At 35.3% G+C, this 14127-nt stretch overlaps 1 protein-coding gene across 2 annotated transcripts in view; it reads right to left on the bottom strand.

Annotated features, from left to right (window-relative positions):
* The window catches only part of SUGT1 (SGT1 homolog, MIS12 kinetochore complex assembly cochaperone), an 82802-nt gene continuing 68675 nt past the window's right edge, over positions 1-14127 (bottom strand). Inside the window, exons 13-14 of one of the 2 annotated variants that reach the window (XM_070408982.1) lie at positions 13834-13928; positions 1-10043 (exon numbers count right to left, since the gene is read on the bottom strand). In XM_070408982.1, the coding sequence (XP_070265083.1) occupies positions 9980-10043; positions 13834-13928 (159 nt within the window). In that variant the 3' untranslated portion in view covers positions 1-9979. Of the gene's footprint in view, positions 10044-13793; positions 13929-14127 lie in introns of those variants that run through there. The other variant, XM_070408983.1, reaches the window with a different exon arrangement.

Below are 14127 nucleotides of genomic sequence, written 5' to 3' on the forward strand. Positions count from 1 at the left end.
TGGTATTGCTGGGTTTTATTATGTATAAATGTTCTGTTACATTAATGTATCTCATTAAAATATGACAAGAAACTTTTATTCAATTTAAAAAACCTATTAACCTAATCCTTATACCTCCTTCCCCCACCACTTCAAATAGCTATTGACACTAAAAAAGTAAACATATTCAAAATATTCACTTAACCCACTCAACAGTTGATTTCTTACACCAGATTTATTACACTCTGAAATACAAGCTACATTTTTACAAAATAGAAATTTCTTGTGAGTGGAATAAATTTTATTTCTGTATAAGCTGAATATGCTGATTTGTTTTATGAATATTTATTTTATATAAATGGTCATAATTTTTTTAAAGTTAACTGATTTACTGAGGAAGGAGGAGGGAGTTAACAAAAATCTACATGCATAGTCATAGCAGTGTATCTCAAACATAGAGGTATAAATTTGAGAGTCAATGATGCAAACTTTAGCAAAAACATTTTATAGGGAGAGTGAGTTTTGGTGTTTATAAAAGAAAGCTGAACTCCTATTAAAGGACTTTTGTACATATATGCATGCTCACATTCTATATGCATACACACGTTTCACTTTTTAAAAGCCCAATATTAGAGTCAAACTTACAGGTTAAGTTAGTGTTGACTGATTTTTAACAATAAAAGGACTCACCACAGCTGTTAAACTGCTTACATTAAAAAGTAATCAATTTACATATGGTTTTTAGGTACTTACTATATAAATATCTGTAAGTACATCTGAATACACATTTATGCATGTATAACCTACACCTAGCAAATAGCTGATGTTATTTTCTAAGCTTGGCTGACTAAACCTTTTCCACATCTTAATAGCTTTTAAATCAAATATACAGAAGTCAGTCTTCATTAGGCTGTGAGTGATGAAAACAGATACTGGAAATGGAAAGAGTATACCCACTAAGCTATAACTAAGTCCCTAGGTTTAAACACCAAATTATTAAAAAAGCAACAACGTTTGTTTTAAGAGGCATACCTCCACAAAGTTCTTTCTAAGAGTTTAGTAATAACTTTACAGACGTTACGTTACATTCCTGTTCTCTTTGGGCCTGCTCCTTTACAAACATTCTCTTCCTATCAAATCCTATAATTGAACCAGAACCCTTTATTCTCATCTTATGGCTCTACAAATTTTAATGGCAACTAGAGAACTTGGAAGAAATAAAATCTACATACATACTTTAAAAAAACACACACTAGCATTTGCAAATTTAAATTACTTTAAAAAACAACAACAACACAACACTAAAATGATTTCTGTGGCTTCTAGCCTTCACCTTTCCAAGATGTGGATTCAATTGCTACAAATTTTCTTTTCAAATGCCTATATTCCATTATCCTAGACTATTACCCACCTTCTTATAATGAATTTGCTTTATACTGACATAGTCAAAGGACTGGAATAAGTCAAGCATGAATTTTCTCTCAGCAACACATTGCTTTTAAAGGCAAGTGGTTTCTTTTCAATTAAAACCATATTCCTACCTGTTAGTTACTGAAGTACAAGTATGCAGTAAAAAAGATATATCCTAACACAATTTACTGGACCTACTCAACCAGCTCCAAAATTTTTAATATTCACTTAGCACCTATGTGTAATTAGACAAAGCAACATCTGAGAAAATTCCAGTTACTAACGAAATGGTGTCTCATTTTGTACTGTGCCATGGCCCTACATAAATATTGAGCATGCCAGTATCCTCTGCCCCATTTTAAGTAGTATCTCAGCAGTGCTAAACTAGCATCTTGTCCAAATATTTCAATTTTTTTCTGACTAAAACAGATTTTCATTGTGCAGTACCACACAGTTACATGGATTCAATGCCTTTATCATAATGACCCTACAATTCTAATGATAGAGGAACAAAAATAATTGTGATCATCTATCCTCTACCTTTACATCTATGCAAGGGAGAAACAATTCTTCAAAGGAACAAGTGACCAAGCAGCTTGTTACTCGTTTCTAAAATTTATTGGAAACGATTAGGGATTAGTGCTAACTTCTATTTATTCTCTCCTTCACTCCTTGAAATCGGTAGTTTTTAAGGGCAATGTCCCATGTCATTGTGTAAGTCCATATCACCAGTCATTAAAAACAGATTTACTGGGCCCTATCCCAAACCCACTGACTCAAAATCTCAGGAGGGAAGCCTGCATTTAAAACTTCCCAGGTTAGGGTTATTCATCATTAAGTTTGAGAATCACTATCCTATAGCTTACATATAGCAGCATATGTGCCCATACTATATAATTTTAAGTTGCCTGATAATTGGGATCACTGTCAGAAGATCAGTACAAGATTAGGGTAAATAAGTTTTAGGTGAGTTAGATTATGATTCTATCACCAACTATCTGTGTGTTTTGTTAAAGAACTGTTATAAAGAAAAAAGTATACAAGAGTGCTTGGCGGGGGGGTGGGGGGGGGGAAGCAGGGGGGATGCATCTGTGAAACCAAAGGTTGAACAAATATTTAAGATTTATTCCAGCTCTAACATTCTGATTTTATTTTTTTGTTGTGCCTCCTCATATTGACAGGAAATGGAATGCAAATATATGATTAAGGTAGTAATAGGTACCAAAGCTACTTCTAGTCTTGGCAGATGGCCCATAAAAACATGCCCTGCTGATCTGATTTTTACAATTCTATTAAACATAAAATCCTAAAGCAACACTTATTTTGAAGTAACTGTTCAGAACCAGTTATTCTATTTAATCCATTTTTGTCTCAGCATCTATTCTGCTATAACTGTACTTATATTGCAGAACAAGAAATAGCTTTGCTAAACAAGTTTACACTAAAATGTAATATTACCTGTAATTTAATGTGTAAGAAGGAAAAGAAATAAGGTGATTATTGAGACTGAGGGCTTTCCACATACCCATTAACTCATATACCATAACTGAAATTCAGTCACATGAATACCATCAGGTATTCTGAGTAAAACTACATTGCAACCCGTTAGATTCATAAATTTGATTTGACTATGCATATGATACAAAGTAGCAAAAAAAAAAAAAGAGACAATGGATAAAATTTTTACAGCACAGAAATTAAATTTTTAATTTCTGAGGACAACAGAATTTTATATTAAGCTGGGACAAGCTCTGGTCTTGGCTACCATCATCTCATCTGTATTACTTGGCAAGGCTCTACATGATCTAGGCCCCTCACTACCTGTCTCATCATCAGTGATCTCGATCCCTTGCTCACTCCTGTATCTAGGCCTTCCTTTGCTGTAGCTTCTGCTTGGAGTGCTCTTTCTCAAGTATCTGCATGGCTCATTCCTTCGCTTCCTGCAAGTCTATTCAAAGGTCACCTGCTCACTTGAGTTCTTACTTAGTCTCCTATCTCAAATTTCCAACACCTATTGTTCTCTTTGCAGTGTTCTTCCTTAGCACTTACCATCATTTAACATATGTCCATTTATTTCCTCCCATACGTTAAGCTCCATAAAGGCAGGGACTTTTGCTGTGTTCACCAGTGTCCCTAGAGTCTGGAACAGTCTGGCACATATTTGGCACTCAATGTTGATCGATGAATGAATGGGTATACCATGAACTATCTTTCACTTATCTTCATTATTCTATTACCTATATTAAAGTGAAAACCTACTCCAAGAAAAAAAGTGCATGGCTTTTAACCCAGCCAGTGTAGCTCAGTGGTTGAGCACCAACATATGAACCAGGAGGTCACTGTTTGGGCAGGGCATGTGCCTGGGTTTCAGGCTTGATCCCCAGTAGGGGGCGTGCAGGAGGCAGCTAAGCAATGAGGATTCTCTCTCATACTGATGTTCCTCTCTTTCCCTCTCCCTTTTTCTCTGAAATCAATACAAATATATTTTAATAAAAAGTATATGGCTTTTGAAAGAGACTTCAAGAGTGTTAAGAAATAAAGTAAGCAACCTCATCAAAGAGATTCACATACTATTCAATATCTCAAAAATTTGGGGAGATTTTCCAGAGAACATGTACCAGACTAGTAAGCAGTTCAAATTCTTGCCAGAAGTTGGAATGCTTATAAATAAAATTGCTTGACTCATTCTTGGTTTCCAGACCTCTCCATATGCCCAAACCAATTGCATGCCTGTCTTCGTAAATCTCTAGCCTCCCTTGTCTACCCAAGTTTCTTGGGCTCAAGATTTCTTCTAAAAAGATGAATAAATTTTAGTCCTTTCTTTTCTTTTCTTTCTTTCTTTTCTTTTTTCTTTTTTACTTCAGAGAGGAAGGGAGAGGGAGAGAAAGTTAGAAACATCAATGAGAGAATCATTGACCGACTGCCTCCCTACTGAGGATCGAGTCTGCAACCTGGGCATGTGCCCTTGACTGTAATCGAACCTAGGACCCTTCAGTCCCCAGGCTGACGCTCTATTCACTGAGCCAAACCGGCTAGGGCAATTTTATTCCTTTCTTTAAAGAAACTCACACATTTTGGTTTTAAAACAATTAGGGCCAAAAAAAAGGTGGTAGAGTTGAAATGAAAATTACATAGCAAAACAACAAATTATTGGATATTACATTGGTTTTGATTAGTTGTATTAATTGCTATTCTGCTATTCTCTCTAGTAATATAGATAATTTAAGAACAAGCCAGACTTAGCTCTCATGGCCACTTTAAAAATTACTATTGATGAATAAATGATCAACTTCAAAGGCATGATATAAAAAACCAAAATAAACTTAAAAAAAACTAATTTTTAAATTTGGGGTAAAGTAACAGCTCTAATATTTGAGTATCTATTATGTGAAAGCACTGTGTTCTGTATTAAACATCCAAAGCTAAGTAAATAATATTGTAACTGAGCAGGACACACAGGGCAAAACAGACATCATTTCTAATAACCCTAAAATTACTGAAACTGTAAGGTGCCATAACAAAGGCATAAACAAGAGTGAACATCACAGCCGGAGTGGCAAAGAATTCCTGTAGCATGCATGGAATGGGAATTTTGGAAGAGTATGGACATTCTACTGTGGACACTTAACCATTTGTACACCATAAGCGTCTATAGACCAAGCGACGGACCTTTTTAAATTAAATTCAAAATAACATGGCAGTTAACTGGTTAAAGAACCAACAGAATAAGGACATTCTGTGCAGTCTTACCACTGTAAGCAAATGCATGCATCCATCAATCCATCAACCAAATTTGGGGGCCCATCCCAGCTAGCCACTGCCACCTCCCCAACCCCCCACTTCTAAGAAGCTCATGAGGGAAGAAATGGGTCAACTGTAGTGACATGACAGAGAGAGAATAGATCACTCTCTCAAACATGCTCATGAGACACTGGGATTTTGGTATAACTCTGTCAAAGGATCTATTGAATGTCTCAACAATTAGCAAATAACCCAATCCAACTGCTACAAAGTCAGCCTTTGACTGTAACACAAGATTCAACAGTTTTCCTGGCGGTGGCAATGAGTTCAGTTTTGACACATCAACAGGAAGCTGAACCTTCTCAGGTTGGGTAAAAGGAATGAAAATTATGGGCTATTCAAACAGAACAGAGGTCAGCAAAGTGAAAATAAGAATATGCAACACAGACTCTTGTGGCCCACAGAGCCTAAAATATTCCCTATATGGCTCCTTACGGAAGACGTTTGCCGACCCCTAGAGGATTCTTGTGTGGCTAGAGCTTAGGTTACATAGTGCAGCAGTAACAGCTGAGACTAAACATTTTCTTGAGGCTGAATAATGAAAGCACCAGAATAGCAGATATTACCAGTCAGATTTGTTATTCTCCTTTCAGGAAAGCCACTACTCAACAGGACTGAGAAGAAAAAAGAAATCAAGGACTTTATATTGAAGTAATGTTTATTGGTCACATACTTTGAGTCAGGACTTAAGTCAAATCCTCACAATCCTGAGAGGTAATTAGCCCAGTGTTATAGATGAGAAAAAAAGTCAGATGGGTTAAGTTACTTGTCCACAAAACACACCATTATTAAAATGTCAGAACTGGGAATTTAAGATTCCAGATTCACATGTTACTATCCTTTCCACCATAAAACAGTTGCCTCGGTGGTAGAAATGAAAGAAATTATCATTCTGTAACTAAACAAACTAAGAGTAAAGCCGAAGAAATGCATTCAATTTCTTAGCATATTTCATGGGCACTAAATATATATCCCTAGCCTAAGCTAGCTAACTTTATGAAAGTGTTAATATGTAGTCAATTTTGTCACAGAAAAGGTCAATGTTTAGAGTACAAATTATCAGCAAAAAGTGGTAATTGGGGGAGAACCCCAAAACTGAGTCCACAGGATGCCTGAACATACTTATCTGTTTGTGGTTTGGTGTGTGTTTTTTTTGGGGGGGGGGGTGGTGGTGGTGGTGAACTTAACTCTTGCAAAAAACATCTATCAGCTTCTCTACACTGATGGAAATAGGACAGAATTCATGGTTTTCAAGGGAGTGTTTTTGCACCTTGTTTTTATAAACCCTAATAGTATTACTGTTTTGAGATTTGAATTAAAATCAGAGAATTTCTGAAAGGAAGTGCCTTAACATCCTACGTAAGTTTGTATCTTCTGACACCAGTAACACTTTGTGATTCTTTTTAAGGTATTGCTGAAAATACTTTTAATATTTAAGCTCTGCTTAAGTAAATTAAAATATTCACAGAAAGCAAAAAACTTTTCTATGAACTCGTATGCGTTTAAAGCATAAATTTTTAAAACTATATTAACAAATTTTAACTAGCAGATATACTTTCCTCATACAGAATCCTGAATCTTGAAGGACTCAACTTATATAACAGAAAGGCTTTCCATAGGATTTAAACCTTTCAGTCTAAAAGCTTATACAATAAGCTGATGCTATCTGTAACATGAAGCATTGCTCTTTACATAGACAAGTACATAATTCTTTCAAAACCCTGGAGCCATGTGTTTCTGAATTCAGAATTTTGTTTTTCAGAATATAGGTATATCATCTATTTTGTAACCACCTCAGTAGGATCTGTGCAAACATTCTGTAGTTAAACATAATTATGTTTCTGCAACAAAATATGACTACTCATGTTCTAGGGTCACATCAGGTTTTGCACCAGAGTCATATATACACACAAATCTGGTTTTTAGAGCTTCTGGATTGAAAGAAGTAATTGTGGAATTATATTAACTCATTTAACTCATAACAGCCCATTTTTATAGATAAGAAAACTGAGGCACAGACATCAAATACCTGACCACTGTCACTCAGCTAGGTAAACAATGTAGCCAGGATTTGATCCCAAGCAACCAATAAGCAATACTGCCTTTTCATGCACTTAACACAGCATTAAGCATATAGTATGTGCAATAGTTTACTACTATTTAGTTGCATGTAGAGTATGGTTTTTTAAAGCCCATATATAGGCTTTGAAGATTATTTTCCTAACTCCTTTTTGATATAAAAAAATTGCCTTTGGGTAAATGGTATTGTTTTTAAAGCATCTTTTTGTGTAATGAAATCCTATATCATAAGAAAAAATAAAGTCAATGTGATTGGTATGAAAAGTCTCAATGCAAAGAATTAAAAATTCAAATTCGAAGGCACAGCAATGGTAACATTTAGAAGATACTGGACATGATGAAATTCAGAATATACACTGAGTGGCCAGATTATTATAACCACCTGACATTTGTAGGCAAATTAGCTATAATTTCGCACAGAAGTTGCTAGAGGGCCAGACCATTATAAATAGGGAAGCAGGTTCTTTACCACGACAGAAGTGATTTTTTTCTGAAGATATGGGTAAACAATGCGATTTAACAGTCTTTGAATGTGGGATATATATTACTGAGTGGCCAGATTATTATGACAACCTGACGTTTGTAGGCAAGTTACCCGTACACTGCATCGTATGGGATATGGAAGCCGAAGGCCTGTTCAAACACCTTTGCTGTCTGCAGTTACCAAGATAAAACGTCTCCAATTTGCACAGGAACACAAGGATTGGACATTCGAGCATTGGAAAAAAGTCATGTGGTCTGATGAATCACATTTCCAGTTGCATCATGCAGATGGCAGAGTGAGAATTTAGAGGAAACAGCATGAAAGCATGAACCCCACATGCATGAGTACAACCCTTCAAGCTGGTGGGGCAGTGTTATGGTTTGGGGCATGTTTTCCTGGCATGATTTGGGCCCTTTAATTCGTGTGGAACAACGTCTGAATAGCACAACATACCTAAGTATTGTTGCGGATCAAGTTCATCCTATCATGTTGATGGCGTATCCCAATGGAGATGGCTTCTTCCAACAAGACAATGCGCTATGCAACGGTGCTTGTATTGTGCAGGAATGGTTTCAAGAACATGAGGGAGACTTTACCTTGCTTAGGTGGCCCCCACAATCACCAGATCTCAATCCAATTGAGCATTTGTGGGACGAAGTTGAAAGAGCCATCAGTCAGGTGGTTCCACAACCATCAAATCTCACATAACTGGACAGTGCTATTCATCAGGCATGGTGTCAGATTCCTTGCATCACCTTTCAACATCTCGTGGAGTCAATGCCAAGAAAAATCGCTGCAGTATTGAAGGCAAAAGGTGGCCCAACTAAGTACTGATGGGGTGGTCATAATAATCTGGCCACTCATAATAGTATATATCCCACATTCAAAGGCTGTTAAATTGCATTGTTTACCCATATCTTTAGAAAAAAATCACTTCTACTGTCGTGGTAAACAACCTGCTTCCCTGTTTATAATGGTCTGGCCCTATAGCAACTTTTGCGCGAAATTACAGCTAATTTGCCTACAAACGTCAGGTGGTCATAATAATCTGGACACTCAGTGTATATACAATGCTAACATGATTGGAACAAAGGAACTAAACCTGAATCATTCCAAATTTATTGAAAAAAATCAGTGATACACTAAACCTAATAAATGTATTTAAGAAAAAACAATCTTAGCCTTTATTTGTATAATAAAAACTAGTGTGAGAGTGCCCACATTTAAAAAAAAAAAGTTGATCATCGTAACATGCCAGTCTTCTTACACCTATAGGAGTTATAATGGTACCTTTTTCTCTTAATTATCTGGGTTTGAGAAAAATAGCACTTTCAACACAAATCAGGACTACTTGAGGTAAGAGGCAAAAGATTTATATTCTTAATAAGCTTTCCTACTTAGGAAACTGATAATATTCTGAACTTTAAGAATATACCTTTCCACCCCATGTACAAGAAAAATTAAACAATTCAACCTGCACATTCTCTGCTTCATTGTAAAAAAGTTGATTTATTAATAAAAATCATTCCACACCCAACTCATTTGCCTGAAGTGGGAGTCACAGTTGTTAAATGCATGGGTACTGGAGTCTGACAGGCCTGGATTCAAATCCCACCTCCTCCTCACTTACCAATGGAGTGAATTTGGGCAAACAACTTAACTTTAGCCTCATTTTTAAAAATATGTACTAACAGCATGCTACTACTACTTTACAATGCTTTCATAAATGAGGTAGAGTATATAAAGCACTTAGTGACACCTGGCACATAAAAAGTTCTAGTACAGAATAGCTACCACTGCTATTGCTCTAAGGGGTTAGCAATACATATGATTTTAGCTGTTTGGGGGAGGCGGGGCAAGTTCACTGAGGTAGGAAGAGAAGCTAAGAGTTAAATTAATTTCAGAAGCAAATCACAAGGATGACTCCAAATAATAACATCTGTAATTCAATATCTCCAATTTGCCCACAAGTTCTCAGTCATTTCCAAAATAAAATCTCTTGTTATAGAGATTACTGTGTACAAAATGATCTTACAATAGAATATGCATAGTTGGAGACAAAGGAAACAAGATCAATGTTGATGATCCCGCTTATTAAAAAGGAGAAGAGTCCTGGCGGGTTCAGCAAGGTGGTTAGAGCGTCGGCCTGCGGACTGAAGGTCACAGGTTCGATCCCAGTGCAGGAGGCAACCGATCCATGTGTCTCTCTCACATCAATGTTTCTCTCTATCTTTCCCCCTCCCTTCCACTCTCTCTAAAAATCAATGGAAAAAATATCCTCGGGTATGGACTAAACAAAAACAAGGAGGAGAAGAGATTAAGATGTGCAAATTGCTAGTTATAAAAACAGCCACAAGGATGTCAAGTACACCATAGGGAATATAGTCAATAATATTCTAGTAACTATGGTATTGGATGGGTACTAGATTTATTGAGATGATAAATAAATTATATAAATGACTAATCTCTATGATGTACACTGGAAACTAATATTGTATAGCAACTGTAATTGAAAAATAAAATTATTTTTAAAATAACAATTAAAAAAATAAAACTACACATGACTCCCTGGCACAGAAACCATTATTTTGTCCTTTTAGCTTTTATTATTATTTTTTCCTTGGTTCCTCTGAGACAGAGATAACCAAAATCTATATTCCTATGGGACTATAATAGCAGGTATGAGTATAGAGGTAAACTTCTTTAGGGCTGGTTATAAAGAAAAGTAGCTCTTGTAACAAAACACGCACACATACCACCCAGAAATTTTCTAACATTTTTGGAAATGTCAGTAATAGCTACCAGTCAGAGAAATGCACATTAATGTGGACTAGGAAGATCCCAATAGAATTAAAGTGCACTGGGAGGATCAGATAATAAGTTAATAGGCAATACTGCTCTGGGTCAGTGATGTATCTCAGAGATCAATGGCATAAAGTGATAATGTACATAACTGGAGAAGAAAAAAAGATAATGTGGGAAAGGATAACCAAATATGCAATTATTGAACTAAATTAAAATTAAATTTGACTATTTATAACAATAGTAACATATCCCCATTTTAAATGTTTGTTGAAATTTATCTAGAAAATTTATATGGGACAGTCCAATTTTTTTCTTCCTTGTCCTACCCTAGTAGCCTACTAAGAAATTCTCTCCCAAAGTCAGGAAGACAGTAACCATAATAATTCAGTGTTCTGCAGTTAGTGAATATCACAAATCTAAAGCATGAAAATGTTAAAAAAAAAAAAATGTACTTAATGCAAGCCATCCTTTTCCTGCATTCCATATAAAGATAAAGCAGATTATTTTTTGTAAATGACCAGTAATTGCCAATATTAATGAGTGAACTTATTAGTTAGCAACCAATTACAAATGGGTTAGGATACAAGACAGAATTATTGAAATGGACCCTGATGTTTCAAACCTATGTTATAGCCAACTAAGAGATTCCTTGATAGCAGAATTCAAAGAAGTAGATTATCCCATTCTTTGAAGATAGAGGGAAAGTTCTGGGAAATCATCAAGGTATTGGTGATGACAGAAATCAGGAGAATAGATGAAGAATTTAAGATTAAGAAAAAAAAAAAAAGAAAAGGCTTCCGAACCTTAAAAATAAATACTAAGTGAAAAAATGTACATTTCAAAGAAACAAAAGATTAACCAAGAATGCTGAGATCAAAAAAATTGAGAACTGAAAATGGGAGTCTAGAAAGACAGTGAGACCAATTCATGATAGCTAAGCTAAGATAGTAGAAAATAAGGATAAAGTTACAAGGTTCTTAATCAAAATGAAGTTTTAACTTTCTGGAGGCTTACAAATTTTCATTATGTATAATGAGGAAAGAGAAGCAGTACTTTAGGACAGTGGTCTAAACTACTTCAAATTCCCTTCTTTATAATAAATCTAGGTCAGATATATTTTATAATTTAAAAAAAAAATTTTTAAATATATTTTTATTTATTTCATAGAGGAAGGGAGGAGAGAGAGAGCTAGAAACATCAATGATGAGTCCTAGCTGGTTTGGCTAAGGGCATAGAGTGTCAGCCTGCAGACTGAAGGGTCTTGGGTTCGATTCCAGTCAAGGGCACATTCCTGGGTTGTGGGCTCAATCCTCAGCAGGGGCTGTGCAGGAGATATCCGGTCAATGATTCTCTCTCATCATTGATGTTTCCATCTCTCTCTCCCTCTTCCTTCCTTTCTGAAATCAATAAAAAAAAAAAAAAATAGAAAAGAAAAAATAAAAGAAACATCAATGATGAGAGAGAATCATTGATAGACTGCCTCCTGCATGCCCCACACTGAGGATCGAGCCCACAACCTGGGCATGTGCCCTAACCGGGAATAGAACTGTGACCTCCTGGTTCATAGGTCGACACTCAACCACTGAGCTACGACAACTGGACTATATTTTAAAATTTTAAAAAACCTCGCCAATAAACAAACTATATATAATGTATCCTTTAAAATACAAGAAAAACTAGTACTAAATTTAAAACAAAAAAAACAAATTTCTATTATAGTAGTGTCATTCCTAAGGAAAAAAAAGTTATTTTTAATTGGCAAAAATGTTTCTGTATTTAAAATCATGGGCTTCTACTTATAACTCTAAGACCTATAGATTATTTACAGACACAGAAACTAAGACAGAAAGGCTAAACCTGTTGAAGATTATAAAGCCACTTGGTGGCAGAGACTTACTAGAACTAAGATTCTTATCTCTGGTGTAGTGCTGTATTCTTCCCTGACATCACCTCTGCAGCAATATCCTACCGATCCCTTAGAACTAATGGTATTGAGAAAATTTAACATAGAGAATGAAAAATTCACTAATAGTTTCCCTAAGGGGAAAATTTTAGAAATTCATACAATCAAGAACGTAATTGTACCTTTACCTTCAGTGTTCAAGAACAAAAAAAATGTAACCTGTACTCCAAATGGGCAAAAAGGACAAGTGAACACTCTGACATCCTCCTCTCCCCCCATGCTTAAATAGCTATAACAGGTTTGGGCATACTCTGGTATCACTCCACTATTTTCCTTATGAACAACCCTAAACTTCATTATCAAATGACTAGAAGAGGCTAAATTCTCACTCTTTCAGAGGCTGAAATGATGGCAAATTTGCCTTCCATTCATCCTATCCTCAGCTATGAAGGCAGAGTAGTGCCTTATCATAAAATGTTACTAAGTAATACTAAATAGGTACATATTAATTTACTCTCTTAGCAGCTACCCTAAACCGCTGAAACCAAAGTAACCACTGGATATGAAAAAGTTTTCTAATAAAGAAAAAATAAATAAATCCTACAAAAAGCAAACTAAACCACCAGTGCTATAATTTCAGGAATCCTGGTAAGGCAAAAGCAGCACGAAGTGAAGTTGGGCTTCCTTAAATCACTCTGTTCTCATCTTCACAGATTGGCTTTCCGTACAGTTAAATTTGCAGCATGTTAAACTCAGGTGTCTGTGTTTTATACAGGAATTTGGAAGATAAGGATAAAAATCCCAGTGCAATTACAAAGACTTCTCATAAAAAGAACCAAATGGGAATTCCCTGTGATAAACAATTTCTCATTAAAAACTTAAGAAAAAGGTAAATAAGCCAAACTTCTTCACAGAAAAAACTGTATTTACAATTCAATTCAAAAGCAGTTTTAAAGCAAACAATATAACACTGAAGTTGAAAAATCTATGCTCACCCAAAGTTGCCAAGTCTGATAAATTATTAACAGAACACTGCATCAAAAATAAGGCAATAACCCAAGATACCCAATGGACAATTTCTCCATTCCCACAACTAGATAGAACTAATCTATCTAGTAGCAAATGATACCTCACTCCATCTCAGCATGTCTAAAATCCTCAAGGATAGAGTGATAAAATATGACCTATATTCTTCATTAGACTCTTTGAATACTTGAAGGAAAATAATTTCTAAAGCGCAGAGAGGTAAAGAGGTATAATCTTTGAAAAAGATACTCAGTGTTCAAAATTCAAGAATGCAATATTAATAATACACAATGGGCATTAGGTGAATATATGCAATACAGTAATAGCAAATTAATTTATTTAGTACTTTTTCCATTCCATATCATCAGGAGGATTGATTTCAACTTTTCTTTTACCTACATCAGACCAGTTGGTACTCAAAACTGTACCACCAGACTCCATCTGCAATAAGAAATAAAAATAGATTAATTCTTAGACCATATAATCAAAATATTTCTTCTAAAAATCTTTGAAGCATAGAGTCCCAAATATTAGCAATATTTGGCTCAATAAAAACTCAAGACAATATTTTGATTTAATCTTAAGCTTTCCAGAGAAGTTACCATGTTCTGTAAAATCTGAAAAGTCTAGAGTATGTAGG

This window comes from Myotis yumanensis, unplaced genomic scaffold (genome assembly GCF_028538775.1).
Source record: "Myotis yumanensis isolate MYYU_CA2020_CCGP unplaced genomic scaffold, mMyoYum1.0.hap1 SCAF_3, whole genome shotgun sequence".
In the NCBI taxonomy this organism is placed as follows: domain Eukaryota; kingdom Metazoa; phylum Chordata; class Mammalia; order Chiroptera; family Vespertilionidae; genus Myotis; species Myotis yumanensis.